The following is an 18,683-nucleotide window of genomic DNA, read 5'->3' as shown; positions in this document are numbered from 1 at the left end:
CAGTTAATCTTGTACATCTGTGAAGAGCACTTGGACAATCAGAGCTGATTACAGTGAGCCCTGGTGGAACAGGTTGAACTTGCCGAGTCCCGGGACTTTATCCTGCATTCACACCGCAAGCAACATGATCACCAAGTCACTGGAAGTCCGTGCATTTCCTGTGAAACTGAGGAACACGGGAAACTTGGCTGATGTGTGGATGGTCAAGAAGCTAGTTTCCTGAGAGAGACTTGTTGCGGCTGAACTTTTCATGGACATTGACAGCCAGTCAGATTTCTTTGCTTCAACAGTGCAAAATACACAAGACGTTGACTACAGGGCACCCCGGTGGCTCCCCTGCTAGAGCAAGTAACCACATCAAGACGAAGTCCTTAACTCAGTGGTCTGGGTTCCATTCAAACTCAACCCCCATGCTTTGTCTCCCTAGCTAGCTATAGATATATTAACTAATCAAAAATGATGGAGCTAAATGAAAAGCAATACCGAAACAGCAATAAATAAGATTTGCTTGCTCAACACTTTCAAGCAGCACAACATCAAAACAAGGATGCAGCCAGAGCCTCCATCACCGCCCACAAAAGGTCAGAATAGAGCGACCCATCAACCAAGCTGCCCACAGAGAGAGCGTGGGCTGCGGTGCTTCTCTGTTTGTTGGTGCTGGTTTGGGTGGGGTGGGATGGAGGGGTGGACTGAAATGTACTTCTTCAAAACTGCTGCGGTCATCAAAACAGCCCTATATGACCAATAAAGTCAGAAATTTTGATTGCTTGCTCAGTCTATATGTTTGCTCTCAGTAACAGTTTTCTTATGAAGCTCTTGAACAGAGTGCTGGGGTTTTTGCTAAACCTATATGGCTGTAAAAAAACAAACAAACAAACAAAAAAAACCCATAAATCTCATCTTCCCAGGTGTTGAAATGGGCCTAGCACCTCACCGCTGCTGTCAAGCTGCTGTCATAAGAAGGTGCTGAGAGAATGCAAAACAAATCAAAATTAATTCAGGCTTTGCCACCTCCTAGCTGCAGATTTGTACAACACACAATCATTTCAGCAAGGCTGTTTACTGCACACAGTCCAGGACAAGTATTAAGTAAAGCAAGCTGTATGCTTTAAATGCATTCAAGTGCAGTCTGACCCAATTTCTGTGCAAGTCAATGTCTGTGTTCCTCTGCCTCGCTGTCTTTGTATCTTCATCTCTCATTTCTCTTGTCTGGCTGACAGCAAACAAAGTGCAAACACAGACTATGAGTGCAGCGCCTTCTCACCTCACTCCGAAAGCAAGGGGGAAATGGGAAAAGGCGAGTGTTTGCATGTGCGGTGAGGAAGAGACTACACTTATGGCAGGGGAATGGTCGAGAGACAAGCACAGACAGAAAGAAAGAAAGAAAGAGAAACAGAGACGCAGACCTGGCAGAACGAAAGGATTCCATTGAACCTCTTACGTTTACACCTTACATAATCTCATGAAATTCTGCTGTTTGTCTGCTTTACACATACTGAGTTAACAAGTTAAGGAGCTCTGACTTAGGGCTCTGCGATATGACGATATATACTAGGCTCTATTGTTTATTTGGTTGTGTTACAAATCAACTCATTGTGCTAATTTATTACAGGAGTTTATTTGCCATAGTTGGGACAATGATTAAGTGTGCATCTGAACCAAACACATGAGAGTAGGCAACATAAACTGACTGCCTAACATCCATAATAACACAGTTTAAGTTTAATTCTGTGGCGGTGTGGCGGTCGACATGGCGTGAGCGTTCGAGTGTCACACTTCACCGATCACTAAAACACCGACAGCACTGTCAGGATTTTATTAACTGCACTAATGAAGCTCAGATAAAAACAGCGGGACTCATGGCTGCACCCACTGAAACAAAACATTCACTCCAAAGCAATGTTTTGATTTACTTCTCACTGTGAATTTAGTGACACCTTGCAGTCTTGTAGAATTTGGATGAGCTGTCAACATCACAACAGATTCGCAAACCTCTTCAGTTGCAGCCGTTTGACATGAAAACTGGCATCATGTTGTCTTCATCAACCGGCACAAAACAAGGACTAAAACCTTGAGTGGACCTCAGCGGTCTTGCATTGCCCGACATGCAGTTACAGTTTTGGTGAGGCGCAGGAAGCCCCAGTGGCAGCCTCTGCAGGACCCACACACCTGCGGCATAGCTGTGGTGGTGTTTTGACAGAAAAGTAAATGGCCTTGGTGACTGAATAACTGAATAAGTGTCACTCCATGTGGCACATTCACAGCACTACTGCTCCCCGGGAAAAAAGGGCCCAGCATTGAGAAGCATGTGCAGACTGCCGATAGATTCCTGTCATCGTTACACTTCTATTTTACATAGTCATATTTTATATTTTGTTTACTGTTTAGTTGAAAATTTGCACAAAGGTGACAGATAATACATTTGTCAAGTATATAATTCAAAATGTATTAAAGAATAGGCCTTCCCACGTGATGATTTTATATAAAATATTCATTCATGTAACTTATCGGGATATGAAATTACCTATGTCAGGATATGAGATTCAGGTCATATTGAACAGCCGTAATCTGAGTGTATATAACTGGCTCAAAGTGGTGACGGTCAAGCTAGATAAACACCTGACCCAGAGTAGCTGCAGCCTGCACACATCTGGGAACTGCGTGGATGGCAGGGGCTTCAATGAAGGATGAAGTTTAGTTATGTAACAAGGCTAGAGAGGGCTGAGATAGGCAAAGTGCAGCAGGAAAAGTAGCCCACTTGTTGACTGACTAAAGAGGCACTGACCTAGCTTATGCTTAGGACAAACTGTTATGTGGCTAGCAGCTGCAGTTACTGCCCATCCAACAAATGGCACCCAATCTCTCCTGACAAATAATTTAGCTGATAAGAGGAAAACCTCAATGAAAGTCTGAGGTCACTGGAGAGAAAAAAGCCACCTTGAATTGATTATTTACATATCATTTATCGAGCTAAAATGGATGCACTGAAAGATAACAACCAAGAAACCAGTGTTCACAGTTCACAGGATATAAGCCTCACTGGTAAATGGGAGAGGAAATTATTCCCATCTAGCAGTTCAAATAACAGAGCAGACTGGGCAAAGAGCTTTTAGCAACACGGAGGCCAGGTGTTGAACTAGCAGTGTTCTTGGAATCAAATTCAGTTTTTAGATGCACTACCTTCAACTTCATTCATAGCACGGATTTGTTGCCCTGATGATTAAAACTATCAATTTCAGAGAGATAGTGGCTTCATACTACATCAAAATTTAAAGACAGTTTAAGACATCACTCTGTTGATTTTGACATTTTATAGACTAAATTATTACTAGACTTATCAAAGGAAAAAATGATACATTAAACAACAGTAAAAAACAATTGTTAGTTGCAGCTCTAAGGTCAGGGAGACACCATGCTGACTCTGAAGAACAAGCATCAGCTGAGACAGGCAGATCACTTTTTATCCACTCACATCTCCTGTTAAAAACTGTCAATGAACACACTGCACCCTACAAACTACTGACAAGTGACACTCATGCAGGCTCTACACCGGCACAAGAGGAGATAATTCTTCTCAGAATGTGGCACAAGTCTCAAAAAAAGTAAAATGGAGGCTCATGGAAAGATAAAGAAACAAACTAGTGCTCGCCACTCTGAGATCTGTTCAAACAGCTCCACTACACAAATCTGCAAGGGACGCAGGAATTGTCAGCCTGAGAGTCTTCTGCTTGTGGAAGGAGGTTTCTTTACCACAACTATGTCTCTTAGGGTTTGCTAGCTTACTTGCTCATTAGCGCATTATTAAAACAACAGGAACTCCTTTGCTTATCATTCCCTGATTCACCTAGGCTGAACAGTCAGTCAGACAGCTCTCTGAAATGGACAGCCTCCGCCGCAGATTCAACATGAAGAACCAGCCAGGAAGCTGCTAAGGACAAACCGTTCAGACTACAGGTGGCCGAAGACAGCCAGTCCAGCACCAAGGGCTGACCCTTTGCTTGGTGTGTCAGGCACTTAAAACAAAATAAAATGGGTAAGTAAGAAACCTTCAGGCAAACCTCCAGAGATGGGAGTACAGGCAGTGAGGGTGGAACAAAGTACATTTGTGGCCAGCTCCTTGTTAGCATCTAAGTGCAAGTCTCCGAAATAGTTCTCTGTCCTGGTCTCCATTCCCATCCCTGCCATTTCACACCACTGTGCTCAGGATGGTGACAGCAGCGTCATTCACACATGACAGCTGGCTGCCTGGCTGATCACAGGTGGGGCAGAATGGACTCTGTGGCACCTCCCCTGCATACTTGTATCAGCAGGCCTGTATGATGGGACAGAGACAGGGGGGGGTACGCTGACAGAAAGAAATACAGGAACAGATATTTAGCAGGCAGCTCTCTTCTGCTCCAAAGTGATGTCCCAAAAGGTTTAACCTACCATCTAATCCTCTTTACATAACCTTAATCATTACTGTTCAAACAAAGGTCCATGTGGGGGCGGAGGCAAGACAAAGTGAATTTGATGTCTTCTAATGATGCGGCCCAAGAAGAGGAACGGCTTTGTACTCTTAAATCCAAACCGAGAGCGGAACGTGATTATGCAAAAACCCAGGGATCGTTTGGAAGTAGCGGCGTGTCGGTCAATAATTAACAGACAGCACTTAGGGCCGACCGTGGCAAAATCTAAGAAAATTACATCCCTGAACGTAGCCCCACCCACACAAACACACACACACAACTAGAATGATTCCTCAAATTTCCCCTCTGTTGTACTCATCAAATGGAGAGCTATTTTGGAGTTTTTAGCATTAAGCCTGACACAGCAAATACAGCTTGACATAAAAAAGAGGGCACAATATGTCCTAACGACCATAACCACCCACAGCCCAACACTGAACTGATTTGAGACATTAAGTCCATGCCTCAATAGCAGCCTCTCTCTGGGTAACTCAGATGACAGGAGCTACATGATATCAGGCCTGTGACAGAGAGACAATGCTGCCGAAACAGATGGAGAGTGACATTATGGGTGAACAACACTTGCATGTTCTATTTATAAATGAGGCCGCATTTTGTGCAGAGCAAAATGTTCGGCACTGCCAGCCTCCTTAGAACTGCTACGAGAGGGTGTGAGCTGGGTGGGCAAGGAATTCCTGTTTTGACAACACGCAGAGAGACACAGGGAACAGGATGAACCATCATCAACAGCCGCATGCGAGTAAACTGTTTCGAGTAAATTGTTTCTCTACTCTACCAGTCATTGTTGCACGTAACAAGCTGTCATTTACATGTCAGATCCTGCAAAACAAAAAGTTCAAGTAATTCAAGATGCACGCCCTGTTTTATTTGTGTGCAACTGCAAGCTAGGCAAGTTCTTTGACCGAGGCTAAATGCTGGAGACTGTGTTTTGCATGGAATGAGCCCGCTGTCATTCTCTGACCCTGAACAAATCAAACTAGAGAGGCACTCAGAAGTGTTACACCAGCACCACATGCTGTTTTGGTGTACATACTCCTTGTATCAAGTTCTGAAATTTACTTTTGCTGAAGCAGCCACTGTGTTTTCTGCATGAAGGAACTTTTAGGCCTATATTTTACCCAAAGGTATTTTTTTTTCACACCATATAAAAACATTTCTTAACCTTTCTACGTTCCTCTCAAACATCAGTTGTGTTCCTCTTTTTGCTATTTTTTTTTTTTTTTTACCTCCACAATTTGTGCCGCATTGTTTTGGACAGCTGACACGCGTTTAATAATTCTGCCTATGATTTTCACAGAAACGTAAAAGCTGATGTTAGGTTTCCACTCAGTACTGCTCTACCAGGTGTTTTGACTGGCAATGAAAGCAAACTGAGAGAACATTTCTGTTGCACGTGCATGTATATTTTGTGAATTTTTTTCAGCAGCTTGATTTCTATACAACCATGTATCTGGTAAACTGGATTATTTACCGGACACTGACATAATCTACATTCATTTGGTGGGTGAGCAAGTGTTAGTTTCAGACCCTGTTGTATTCGGCTGTCACATAGAACTGTCATGTCCCACCTTGACCTTGATCTAATTTGGGGAAAAAATAAAGGGAAAAAAAAAAAAGTTAGCATTGGTCCTGTCCTGACCCACAACCTACCTACCAGGTCTGATCCAAATTGCATAAAAACTGTCTGAGTTATGGCTGTGACACACAAATCTCAGTGACTACAAAACACCTGTTTGCTATGCTTAGTGTGGGTGTAGTAAATTTCTCCTGGAGGCCTATCTTCAGGCTGAGGATAGTATCTTCAGGGGGTGAACATCCTAATCTGTTGGTCAAAGAGGCTCCTTGCTCGGTGGGAGTGCCAGCAAAAGGTCTAGGGTCACATAACTGTACAGTTCAGGCAGACACACAGTTAAAGGGCAGCATCATCATACCAACAAACAAAACACACACATGCACGCGCCTCTCTCTCTCATTACAGGAAAACAGCACAGGCACATGTGTAGCATACACAAGCATGATGCCTGTACACATTACACTAACCTGCAGGCTATCAAAGCCCGTGTCCAGGCTCTACTCTGAGAGTTTTGCCTATCAGTTTGTGACTTGGTCCACAGCCACAACACATAACATCTCGTGGGTCACTGAACCACTAAAGACCTGCTGCCAAGTGGGCCTTGGGTCTGGTTGACATGAGATTGTGCTGCACGTAGGCCAAACAGCTTGGCCGTCTGCAGGACAAACAATCAATGTGAAGCAATCGTACACTCTGCATTGCTGGTTGTCCTTATTCTTAAAATATGGAGTCTAAAGTCTATGCTCTAAAACTTCAATTTGAAGCTGACTCCCAAATCAATGCCGAGGCTCTCTTACTTGCTGGGTATGGTTACACATTTGGACAAATAAATGCTGGTCCCTATTAGAAGCCAGCTTGCATCAAATATTCAAATCAAATCTCAAAACAGTTATGGTGCGTCAGGCTATTTAACCACTGCTTGTTGACAAACTACAGAGCAGTGGGCAGCCTCTCCTTGGCAGGAGAAGCTGTTACATCCCTGACACCGTGCTCCAGTGCCTCCAGAGTGTGGGTCTGATGTGTGTAATAAAGTGAAACAGATACAGAGGAGAACAAAAGAAGAAGCTAGGCTTTTGATTATATTTTCTAGTTTTTGCTGAGCAAAAATTTTGTGTAACGCAAATAAAGGCAGGTCCCGAATATGCACAGGTTCCAAATACAGGCTGGTTGCTTTGATGATGACAGCAAATAGAAACTCGGACTAATGACAGATGTTTTACAGTATGCATGTTCACAAATATTGCTATAAAGCCTGTTCTTTATCATGGGCTAACATGCACTGATAAACAAGCTTGTAGTGCTGTACTATAATCCATTTAGGGCTGGGCAGTATGGACAAAATCAAATATGACTATTTTTGACTGTATACCTCGATGCTGATATTGCTGTGATATTAAAGGGATGATTATTGGTGCTTTTACAAAATATTTACTCAATGAGATTTTTGATAAATAATAATTAGGCTACCAATGTGGATTTATGGCAGAACACCTAGACCAGTTTATTTAGTTCAGAAAACTGCATCCTTTTACTGTAATGCAGCTCTAAAACCAGGAAAAGACAATACTTATGCCAGATAACAATATCAGAGTAACCAAAATCTCAGATGATATCTAGTTATATATCATGGTATTGATATAACATTGATAAACTGCCCAGCCCTAAATCCAATGATGGTGAAAAGACATGGTTAGCTCATATGTCTGCATGGCACCCAGACTGAACGTGCCAGCCAGGGAGACAGGGAGGAGGAGGGAAAGAGGAAGGAGAGGAAGCAAGGCAGCATGTGAGGAAGTTCAGGAATCTCAGGATATGATGCAGTGTTTGCCAGGCCTGGAGGGAGAGAGCAAGCACCCCTAAAATCTCAACACAGACAGGCAAGAAACAGAGAGAGCGCATACAGATGTGCAGGAGCAATCGCTCCACCTAGCCCAGAGCAAACTGACATGATATTCTGCTACTGCACTTTGTCTTTTAAAGTAAGTCTACACCATTATTACACTCGGAGGTTTGATGCTACAAAAGAAGCTACGACAACTGCTGCTGGTCCTTTGTGTAATTTGTAGCCTCATGTATTTATCCTAGCTGACACCACTGAACCTTTGCTGGACGAGGACAATCCCGACTAAAGAGACAGGCAAGGAAGAAACAGAAATATGACACCTCAGTGGGCTACTATTGTTCCAGTGAACCCATTGCCTCCTTTCCCGTTTTGAATGGCAGCTATCTGGGCTTTTTGAGCACTTTCTGAAAAGCTTACTGCAAGAAAGCGGTTATACCAACAACGTACCCTTTAACCAACACTCAAAATAACATCTAGCAAATTTTCCACTGTGAGCTCTAACACCAGTGACTCACACTGTATATGGATATCTAGGTGCAGAAGCCCTGGGCTCTGGTCTGAGGCCGACTTCACCGCTTTGTTCCTGATGGATACGTTTAGCAAGCGCCTTGAAGAACCTGACACTAGATCAGCAGATAACAGGTCTGTTGAGCTGGGATCTATTGTGGCAAGTGCTCACTCCTAATGAAGCATGAAAAGCCTTGGGGGTGGGACTTCAGATACATTTCATTTCCTGGACTTTGTCTCAGCGACTGTATGCGTACACACATACTCAAACCGACTGGCCTGTGTGTCAGCATGTCCTGAGAACAGACGGACAGCCAGACAGAGAAGCAGATAGCCAGGTGAATCACAGGCTTATGCAATTATACCAGTGACAAAGCTGAAGACCAACCATTTCTAACAAATTTTGCAAGCAAGAGACTGAGTCACACAAGATGCCGCAATTTCCAAACTACGTACCAAAATGAAATGAAACCCGGCAGCATTGGCATACTCAACTATACTGAATTTCAGCAGTTAGCTTAAGCCTACCTATTCAACCACAAGAACTAGTAAATAAAATCAGCATGTCAGCAGCCTTGAATATGACCCAGATAGATAATGACAGCAGCAGCTCAGAAAATAACAACAAAGATCAACTAACATGCACTTATGTACTTATGCGGTTGTTTCTCTAGGCCTAAGGTTATTCATCTTAACCTTTTCTCAATGCAAGATGGGGCAAACTGGGTCCAATCATCTGAGAAATGGTCTTTATTCAAAATATGTGATACGAATGGCAGCTGTTACAAATGAAGATACACTAAAGCTGACAAACTGCTTTTAAAAGCAACATTTCTGTGAAGACTTTTTAAAGAGAGCTTCTGGTTTATTAGTAGCATGGATTAAAAACTGCATGAAAAGACTTTTGGCCTTTCCTGTGGTTTCCCTCTGTGTCTTCAGTCCTTGTTCACTGGAACCTGCACTTCTGCTGCCGACCAAACTGAATGACGGACTGCAACAGTTTCCTGTGGTGTTTGGATCCAACTAGATCTCATTTCAACTTCTCTTCAGCTCTCTCTTTGAGCTCTTAAGCCACTCGCCAGCGTGTAGCTCCAGATCCTTTGACCATTCCCAGGGCAAAGGGGAAGGGTTACAGGGTCTGTGTTGCCAGAGCTCTGATATACACCTTCCATGAGGAGCTCTGACGGTCAATATCAAGATATTCTTTAAAATGACTTCTTAAAACTGATTTTTATCATAAGGTCTTTCTTAAGTCATTTACTTTTACTGCATATGATCTGATTTTCTTTCTTGTGTGGTTTGTTATGTTACTGATCTTTTATCTCCTTTTGAAAGTTGTCATGTAAATCAAATTTCTAATTATTAGTATTTATTTTACTGAAATATAGGTATACTGACAATCAAAGAATAATGTGTATAACTTTCCAGAATAATATGAACAACTCCCACAGTTTGCTTGCACCATTTCTGTATATTATTCACTAACAGCTTTGTCAGTGGATACTGTTTCACGTTGTCATGTGAAGGAAAACGTTGGGTAGGTTTTCAGTACTAGAAATTAAAGAAAAAATGGGAGGTAAAAACTGTTCATATGCTACCAGACTCCTGAGGGGCCTCCCAATGGAACTGAAGGCATCTTTAATCTGTCAAACAAAACTTATAACACCTTTAAGACTTGCTGTTTACCATGCAAGGTTTTGTGTTTTTTTTTATTTTTTTTTATGTATTTCCTTTTAGTGTCTTCTTTGTATTTCATCTTCTCTTCTGTTCTCCTGTTTCCTGTTTTGCAATCTCTGTTGTGTTTATTCTGCTGTAGAGCAGTATGAATTGCTGTCTGATGTATACAAATAGGCTGTAGCTTATTATTTGGCTGTTGTTATTAAATCTGATCCAATTAGACCCAAATGACTGACAAAACCTACATTGAAAGTACTTAAACCCAGTAAACAAATACTATCAATTTTTAATGTCATGGGTCTTAAGTTTTTGCAGTCTAAATGGATGATTGTATTCTTCTAAACCATCAGACTGAAAAAATGTGCTGATAAAGATATGAGGGAGTGATATCTTAGCAGGACACATTATCGTGCATCATGTGATGGACTCCCCAAACACTGACTCTCACGCTCTTTCTCTATCCCTGGCACAATCAAGTGGACCTTTGGAACTTAAATAAGCTACATGATAACCATTCTGAGACCGAACTTCAACAATCCCAGGTAGTCTTATTTCCAGTGCCATGTTCTCCATAAGGTTCCTGCAAAGAAGGCTAGCTGGGAGGGATGATGCAGAAAATGTTGAACTTGTAATTTTCAATCAGATTCATCACATGCACATTGCACAATTGAAGTCATAAAGGAATACTTCACCCAAAAATGAAAATTGGTTATTATCTTCTCAACTAATGCTGGCTGAAAATCTAGTCTGTGTGTGAAGTACGTCGTCTGTGTGTCAATGTAATGTACAGCAAACTTTGTTGAGCACTGCTCCAGTGCAGCCATGTCCTAAACAACAAGACTGAATGGGGCCAGTTTGCTTAGAGTTCGAAAACAGCAAAAAAGGACCATAAATGTACTCCAAACAGCATAAACCAAGTGTGTTGAACCTAACCAGTTGTACGGTGGGTCCAAAAGTCCAGTATTTATGTCACTGTTACTTAGATTTTTGGCACTCACAGAGCATATGTTCCTTGTCAGCTTGTAATTCAGAGTTTTACAGCTGTTAAATACAGCTTGATTTGACTTCAAGTGTGCTTTAGTCAGACATGAAAGCAAAACTGAAGGGCTGTAGTCAACCAAAGAAAATCTTGGTCAAATAAAGTCCTGAAATTTCGACCAAAAGTCGACTAATCAGGGGCGATGGGAATACAAAAAAAAAAAAAAAAAAAAAAAAAAAAAAGGTTATTATTTTTTAGATTAATTAACTGGGCAGTAGCCTACCTGGGGCCTATTTCACGAAAGGTGGATTAGGCTTTAAGCCTGGATTTAGCAGCTATCCTGTCTTAATTTAGCCAGGATTACGGATTAATGGGTTTCATGAAAGGTGTATTATCTTGCGAGATTAACCTGGCCAGTAAACCTGGCTATAATGAGCCTGAACTCGGTTTCATGAAAGTAATCCCACCTTAATTACCATGGAAATTTAGCCTAAGCCTTAGCCTGCTCCGGACCAGGCTAGAAGTCAAGCTTAAATTAATCCAGTGCCCTGTTGTTCAACTTTGTGAAATTACTATTAGTCAATGACTCCAATCGTAAACCAATGACTTTGTTAATTCAACACCTGTTAGTATATGGACTAATTTCAAATTATACTACATTCAAATAAAATGAAAATAAATGCATTAAGATATAATCAATTTAATTAGCCTATAATACTCTAATAGTGTGTGACCATGAATCATAGTTGTTTCACAATGGCTCATGTGATATAATCATTGTCACTCTCAGTCTCTCATAATTATGGAAATACACATTTAATTGGTATTGCCATGCAATCGGGACATTGCACGGCACTGCAGATAGATAGAGTGATAGATAGAGCGCATATAATAGGCCTATAGCATTGGAGATTAGTAGGTTGACAACTGCTTAGCCTATATATTTATGGACTAAATAATAATAATATAAATAGGCTAATATATATATTTTTGGACGACTTATGCATTAAGTTTGTCGCCAACACTTTGCCACGCTGTCTCCCTTGCTTTAATTGCCTTTACGTTTTTTTTTTTTTTTTCGCTTTAATTAGATCAAAGTCAAGCCAAGTACATGAATTATAAAGGCAACACACATTTTTCAGTAGAGACGTTGCTGTAAATACACTTAAGTAGGCCTATAAAAATAACAAAAAAGAAATTACAATGATTTACAGTGAACAACAAATAACAATGTGGAGAAAGGAACGAAAGAAACAAAAAACTTCAGGGTCTGTAAATGTGAGATGTCTAAGTAATTTCTGATTTGTGATTTTTGAGTTTTAAACAGTAGTTAAATGTGATTAATTTTTTTTTTTTTTTTAAATAAAAGTTTATGCATAAAGATTATGTTGTAGTTTTTTTTTTAATTTATTTATTAAGAAGGTATAAGATAAACAACTGTGGCATTTTTCCATCGTACATAAATCAAAGATATAGGGGAAAAAGGTAAGGAAATATAAAATCAATGTTAGTGCAGAATCCCAAAGTACTTCAGTAAAAGGCAAGAGCAGATTAAAGCAGATAGCAAATAGGTAGGCTACAACGAAAATAAAATGAATTAATAAATAAATAAATATATAAATAAGTGAATATAGATTTCATTGCCTTTACGGTTAATAACCTCCTTTACTTCCTCATATGTTTGTATTAGGCGCTGAGTCTCATCCAGAGTGAATGACGCAGCCCTCTGCTTCGCTTTGATTGGTCACGTTCAAGGAATCTGCGATCGACCGGCATGGTCTTTTGAAGGGAGATGTGATCGCGCACCAGCCTGGCTTTCACAATCCAGACTCGCTAAAGTCGCTCCTTCTCAGCCTGACTTGGCTTTAGTGGAACGGAATAAACCAGGCTGTGCGGGGCAGGCTTTAGCAAGCCTGGATTTGGCTTATATCCTGTCTTATTTAATCCACCTTTCGTGAAATAGGCCCCTGGTAGCCTTGTCTGCCTAAATGAATTATAAATAAACATAAACAACTAGTATTTGCATTATATTAAGTCGTTTCTGACCCAATTATTCTGCACTGAATGACACACTCGAGTCAGTGGGCTCTGACAGCGTTGCATCACATGCACCTACGCAATATCATAGCCTATGCTTTCTGAAAATAGTACTATGTCAAGCTGCCATCATCGCGGGTGTGTGCGTCTGCAGTTATAAAACGATTATTAGACTAAAACTTTGAAATATGCCAATTCTGATATGTTTATACTCAAAACTGACGGAGCAACCTAACGCAGACATGTTAGCTTACCGTTTTTAGGTGATATGCCATGTTGGTCATTGAGCTGTGATACGCAAACAGTTGTTCGCAAAGTTTGCATTCGACTTTTTTTCCATCTATTTTGGTAAAATGCTGCAACAGTGACGATGTCTTTGACATTGTAGAGGATTAATTCGGGAGGTGGAGCCACATGTGTCCAAGAGGACGTGTCACAAGGTTGTACTGATTGAGTAAAATCCCCGGGTCACACCACAGACACACAAGAGGCAGAGGTGTAACTATGTGTAAACTAATTTATTGACAAGGTAGATTGGGCAAATAAAATATTAAAAATAAAAATATAGCACAGCTGCTGGCTTATGATAAAACAATAAAACGTGCTGGCGTAAGTGTCCAATTAAAACAGTCTTTCCTCTAAACAGTCTATATGAGTAATATACTCAGTCCATTCCGGTGGCGTCCCGGTATCAGTCCGACCGTGTGCGTGGTGAGGCTCCGTCGGGGCGTGCATTGAAGCCGCCTGGGCGCGCTCTCGTAACAGCCCAAACTTTAGGGAAAGCGGATAGCGGGTGGTCCTGACCACCCGCTATCCGCTATCCCTAAAGTGTGTGCGCAAGATAGCAACTTTAGGGATAGCGCATGAAACACGCCCATGGACACACCTCCAGGCGCAAGTGACGGAGTCGGCATAACGGATAGTGGGTAGCGGGTGGCGCAAGATACCGTTTAGGGATAGCGGAAGCTCCTAAATCCGCAATTTGCGGGTAGCGGGTAGTGGCAGCGGATAGCGGGTGGCACAAGATAGGGCCCTTAGTGCTTTACTCCTGATAAAGTTAACATGGCAAATAATTGACCAATCAGATTTTGGTCGACCAAGAACGTATCGACCAATAAATCAACCAGTCGACTAACAGACTACAGCCCTACAAAACTGACACTGAAACAAAAGTAGCTTTCCTGTAAAACAAGTCATATAGTGTTGCATTTGCTTGCTACTGTCCTGATGGTTGGTGCAGTGCAGACCAGGTGCATAAAATTCGTGACATACTCTGCAAATGTTTCACGTCAGAACAACAAAACAGTCTCCATTCATTCCAGTTGCTTTACAGATGGCTGAAATGAAGCTGCTAAGTCCCCCTGTGATAAACTGACATTCATCCATGTTTCTACTGACATAAGGATGTGTAGATAATGACCAAAATTTCATGTGTGGGTGAACTATTCCTTTGACTAATTTGACATAAATGTCTTATATATGGTGACACACTATCATCAAATGCAGGATCAGACAATTTGGAAGGCACAGGGACAGAGACAGGCTGTCAGGGGAAAAGTACAAGAAATGCTTAAACTAAATGATGTGAAATGGGAAATAAACAATTTCCACTTAAGTCTGATTGAATACAAGGGTCTGAATGGGGCAAATCAACAGTGATTTCTTTCTGAGAGGCTGTATGATAGATTTCAGGGATGTTAGCCAAACATTCATATTCAGCTGAACACTGGGCAGTATTTTGTATGCCGCTTTTGTGTGTTTCTTGCTATGACTCAGTGACTCCTTGCCTTGGAGTGCCCTATTTATGGTTTTATACACCAGGAAACAACAGGACATGTACTATTCCTACATTTAAAACCACATGGATTACACAAACTGAGACTCTTTGAATATGCAAAACAAAAATGCACAAACAAAAACATTACTGACAAAAAGCACACTATGATCTAGGGGCTAAGTCATAGCCATGCAAAAGAAGCTTTGCGACCTTTCAGTTTTGAGTTTTTACAAAAACAGCGAGAAGCTATGTCTCTTACATTCACTTTGATAAAGTGAACAACAGAGACCATGCCCGACACACAGCCAAGATCAAGTTGTTTTAATCCATCAGATAGTTAAATGTTAACGGCAGGTATCCTGTATCAATATAGCAAAGGCAGTGCCATATCCTGCACGAGCTTCCTTTAGAAGCAGTTTCACTGAACAAACAGGACCCTGCTGTACTGAAATGGCACACCTCAAGGAGTGGCAGGATCTACTCACAGCACTGCATGCAACACATGCTTGAGCCAACATTTAGAGCAAAAAACTACAGGAAATCTGTTTCCTGTGTTTTTTGTTCTTCACAAATCTACTTGAACTGCTGAAAAATACCCAACACCAAGCTAATACGCAATTAGACCACATCAAACAAGAAATGAACTTCTGTTTGCAAAAGGGGCGGGGGCACAAGGTGCTGCCTCAGGACAAAACAGATTGTATTGAGATCTTGGCAGCCAAAGATGAACCTGAGGGGCTCATCTTTGAGGAGACACAACACAAAAAAATTCCACTGGAAAACAAGAACACTGTGCACATCTCATGTATCAGAGACGACTGCCATCCACCTCCTGCGGGTTTTCATTTACTAAAGATGGAATGGGGAAGAGAACCCAGGACACATTTTAAATATGCTCATCTGTATGGAGAGACTGAGGCTGACAATACACAGTGCAACTTGCATGCAATTTGCTGCATGTTGTAAATTTAGTGTTGCTATGTCACCAAACCCATATGGAACATTCAAAATGATGATGCTGGGCTTGCATCATCATTCATGATTCATGAATGATGATGATTATCATTGGATGAAACTCCAAAGCAATGAAGTTGCATGCAACTAAACTGGTTGAAAAAGTTTCAAATGTAACCTTGGCCTAACTCCTTACAACTGCAGCTTGGGAACAATAGCAGCTGCACAGTTAGAAGTCCACTGCGAATAAAACATAACACAACCCTGTTGAACTGACATGTTCATGCAGGCTTAAAACACAAACAAGGACAGTACATGGAAACTCATTCACACATACAGACACTCAAACACACACTCACACCAAGTATTACCATGTCTCCATGGATCCTTGGGCTCCACTGCTCCAGAGACAATATCCTCATCTGAGGGGAATGTCACCCTCTTGCCTCCCGCTTTCAGTTTATCATCCCCTTCCTCTGAGGTGGGCGACAGCACCTGGTCTTGAGCAGAAGCTGCTGTGGCACTCATCTGGCTTGTATCTGAAAGATTCTCTGCTGTTTTGTCCGTTGTGACATCCTGTTTCGTGGGCTCTGGACTGGTACTTGATGTCTTATCTGACACAGAAGGTCTGAGGTTTGCTGGTTCAGCCTCTAACACCCCACTCTCATCAAGACTAAGATCCACACCCATGTCCATGTCCCCACTGTCTTCCCCTTCGCCCATTACAAACTTTGCAGGTCCAGTGTCCTTATCTTCCTTGACATTCTCCGCCCCAATATCCCCCTTGTTATGTTCATCGTTAGAAACTATTAAGTCAGTGGGATTCGTCACTGCCAGTGTGTCCTGGGCACTGCTCTTTTTATTTCCATTGACCTCGTCAATTTCCAGTATCTCTTGTGCCTGGTGGTTATCCTCCTCAGCTCCCCGCAGGTTGTCAGCGAGCTGGGGCAGCAGGTATGTTTCAGAGGCCTCAGTGGAAACAATGCTCTGTTTAACTGTGCTGCTGTCCATCATCAGTTCTGTGATCCGGGGAATGACCCCCTCCGTGTTGTTGGTAGTGTTGTGATCATCATCCACATTACTCTTTGTCTTAACATTGCACAAATCTAGAGACTGTTCCTCGATATTCATGTTGTCATTTCCTGTGCAACTGAGTCTTCAACTGTGCCTGGCAGGCTGGATATTAGATTAAACAGTAACTACAAATCAAATGACATGGATAAGCCAGTCTCTGGCCTTTCTAACTGCAACACTCTTCACTGTGCACCTGTCCTGACCGTTTGATGACGATCAACACAATATTATAAACAAGTGCATTCATACAATGTTCAACAGGCGATTTATATTATTATCAATTTGTTTGTTTTGGCAATGTGTTTCAAAATATCGTTCTCACGTGACAAAATTCACAACTGACTTAGTTCCATCTTTACAAAATGATCAACACGATTTTGCACAAATGTGAGGTTGAAAATATTGCCAGATACTACTGCTGTTGCCTGTGATCGCTGGATATTGTTTCAGCAAAGCTTTGTTTGCCAAAGTGTGTAACTTTGCTTACCTATCACCCAGCCAGGTAACTACAGCTAGCTCTTTAAAGGATATATAAATATTTTTTTAATCAACCGTATGCAAACCTACCGCTGCAAATGGGAAGCGATAAAAGGCTCTGACCGTCAGCACATCGCCAGTCGTATTTAAGAGGATAGCCAGGGCAGCCAGTTATCATGAACAAGTCAGTCAGGATGCCTCCATTACGCTAGCAAAAGTCAGCTAGCCTAAGACTAAACCATTTCATTTGCATGAACTTGAGCGAGCTAGCTAGCTTGCTAAAGTTGTTGCCTTACAATGACATCGAGGCCCATGTGAGGTTGCATGTCTGTTTCTTTGTGTGAGCCCAACTCCTTTCCCCCAACAAAGTCCATTCTTCTGTTTCAAGATTTTTCCAAGATTTCCCGATTGTCGCTCCCGTCTCCCTCCGTGTCGTGCAGCAACTCGGCTCACATCACAAACCTCGACCGGGGGCAAGGAGGAAAAAAACAGGCGTCATACTCACGGAGCATGTTTCGCTGGCTAAACGTTAGCGCTGTTTTCTTTTCCTGTCGAAGCTACATTTGCTGGCCAATATCAGCGCTTGTTATTTTTTATATATTAGAAAAAGATATTCCGACGCATAGGCTCCGTGTTTAACACTATCCGGCCAGAAGTAGATGTCTGTTTTTGTCTGGCTGACGTTACCATTCGCTAGCCTGCTGGAAGTCCAACAACTGTTTGTTGTCCCTGCGTCTGACGTCAGCACGTCGCTACCCGTGGGGGCGCATTCAGCAGCAGCAGCGTTGCGAAAGGTTTGAAATACACCCGAGGCCTGTACCATAAAGCTGGATTAACATAGTCGGGCTTTCTCTTACTTATCTGGCTTCACTTAACGAGACATCAGCACTCAGGATTTTCGGTACCATAAAGCCGGCTATCAACTCACTAATTCAACCCAGGCTTTCCATTCTAGATCTGTGCGCGCTCACATAAAAAGGGCGGAGTTTGCTGCATGCGACCAATCGCAGACATGGAAAAATCTACCCGAGCCGTATACGTCACAACCGAGGAGTAGACAATAATCATTAATAAATACGAGGAATATAAATCAATAATCCAGGCAAAAAGTAACACAGTTGCAGCTGCCAAAAGCCGCAAGGAATGGTGGCAAAAAATCGTCGTCTGTGTCAATGCGTAAATTAGTGGGATTATAATCTGACTTCCACACCATGACGGCACGAGTAGAACTGACTACAGTAACGTGCGTGTTCAATAAATGAATGTGTCTCCCACTCAGCCATACACTCCCGCAAAGGAACTGGCCCTCTCTCACC

At 42.0% G+C, this 18,683-nt stretch overlaps 1 protein-coding gene across 1 annotated transcript in view; it reads right to left on the bottom strand.

Annotated features, from left to right (window-relative positions):
- Positions 1-18,089, bottom strand: part of ppp1r37 (protein phosphatase 1, regulatory subunit 37) — a 55,216-nt gene extending 37,127 nt beyond the window's left edge. The window contains exon 1 of the mRNA XM_030066689.1: positions 16,188-18,089. Coding sequence (XP_029922549.1) covers positions 16,188-16,947 — 760 coding nt within the window. The 5' untranslated portion in view covers positions 16,948-18,089. The remainder of the gene's footprint in view (positions 1-16,187) is intronic.
- Positions 18,090-18,683: the final 594 nt, after the last annotated feature.

Source organism: Myripristis murdjan, chromosome 13 (assembly GCF_902150065.1).
Source record: "Myripristis murdjan chromosome 13, fMyrMur1.1, whole genome shotgun sequence".
In the NCBI taxonomy this organism is placed as follows: Eukaryota; Metazoa; Chordata; class Actinopteri; order Holocentriformes; family Holocentridae; genus Myripristis; species Myripristis murdjan.
Note: the sequence above shows the minus strand (reverse complement) of the source record. Positions and strands in the feature narration are given on the sequence as shown.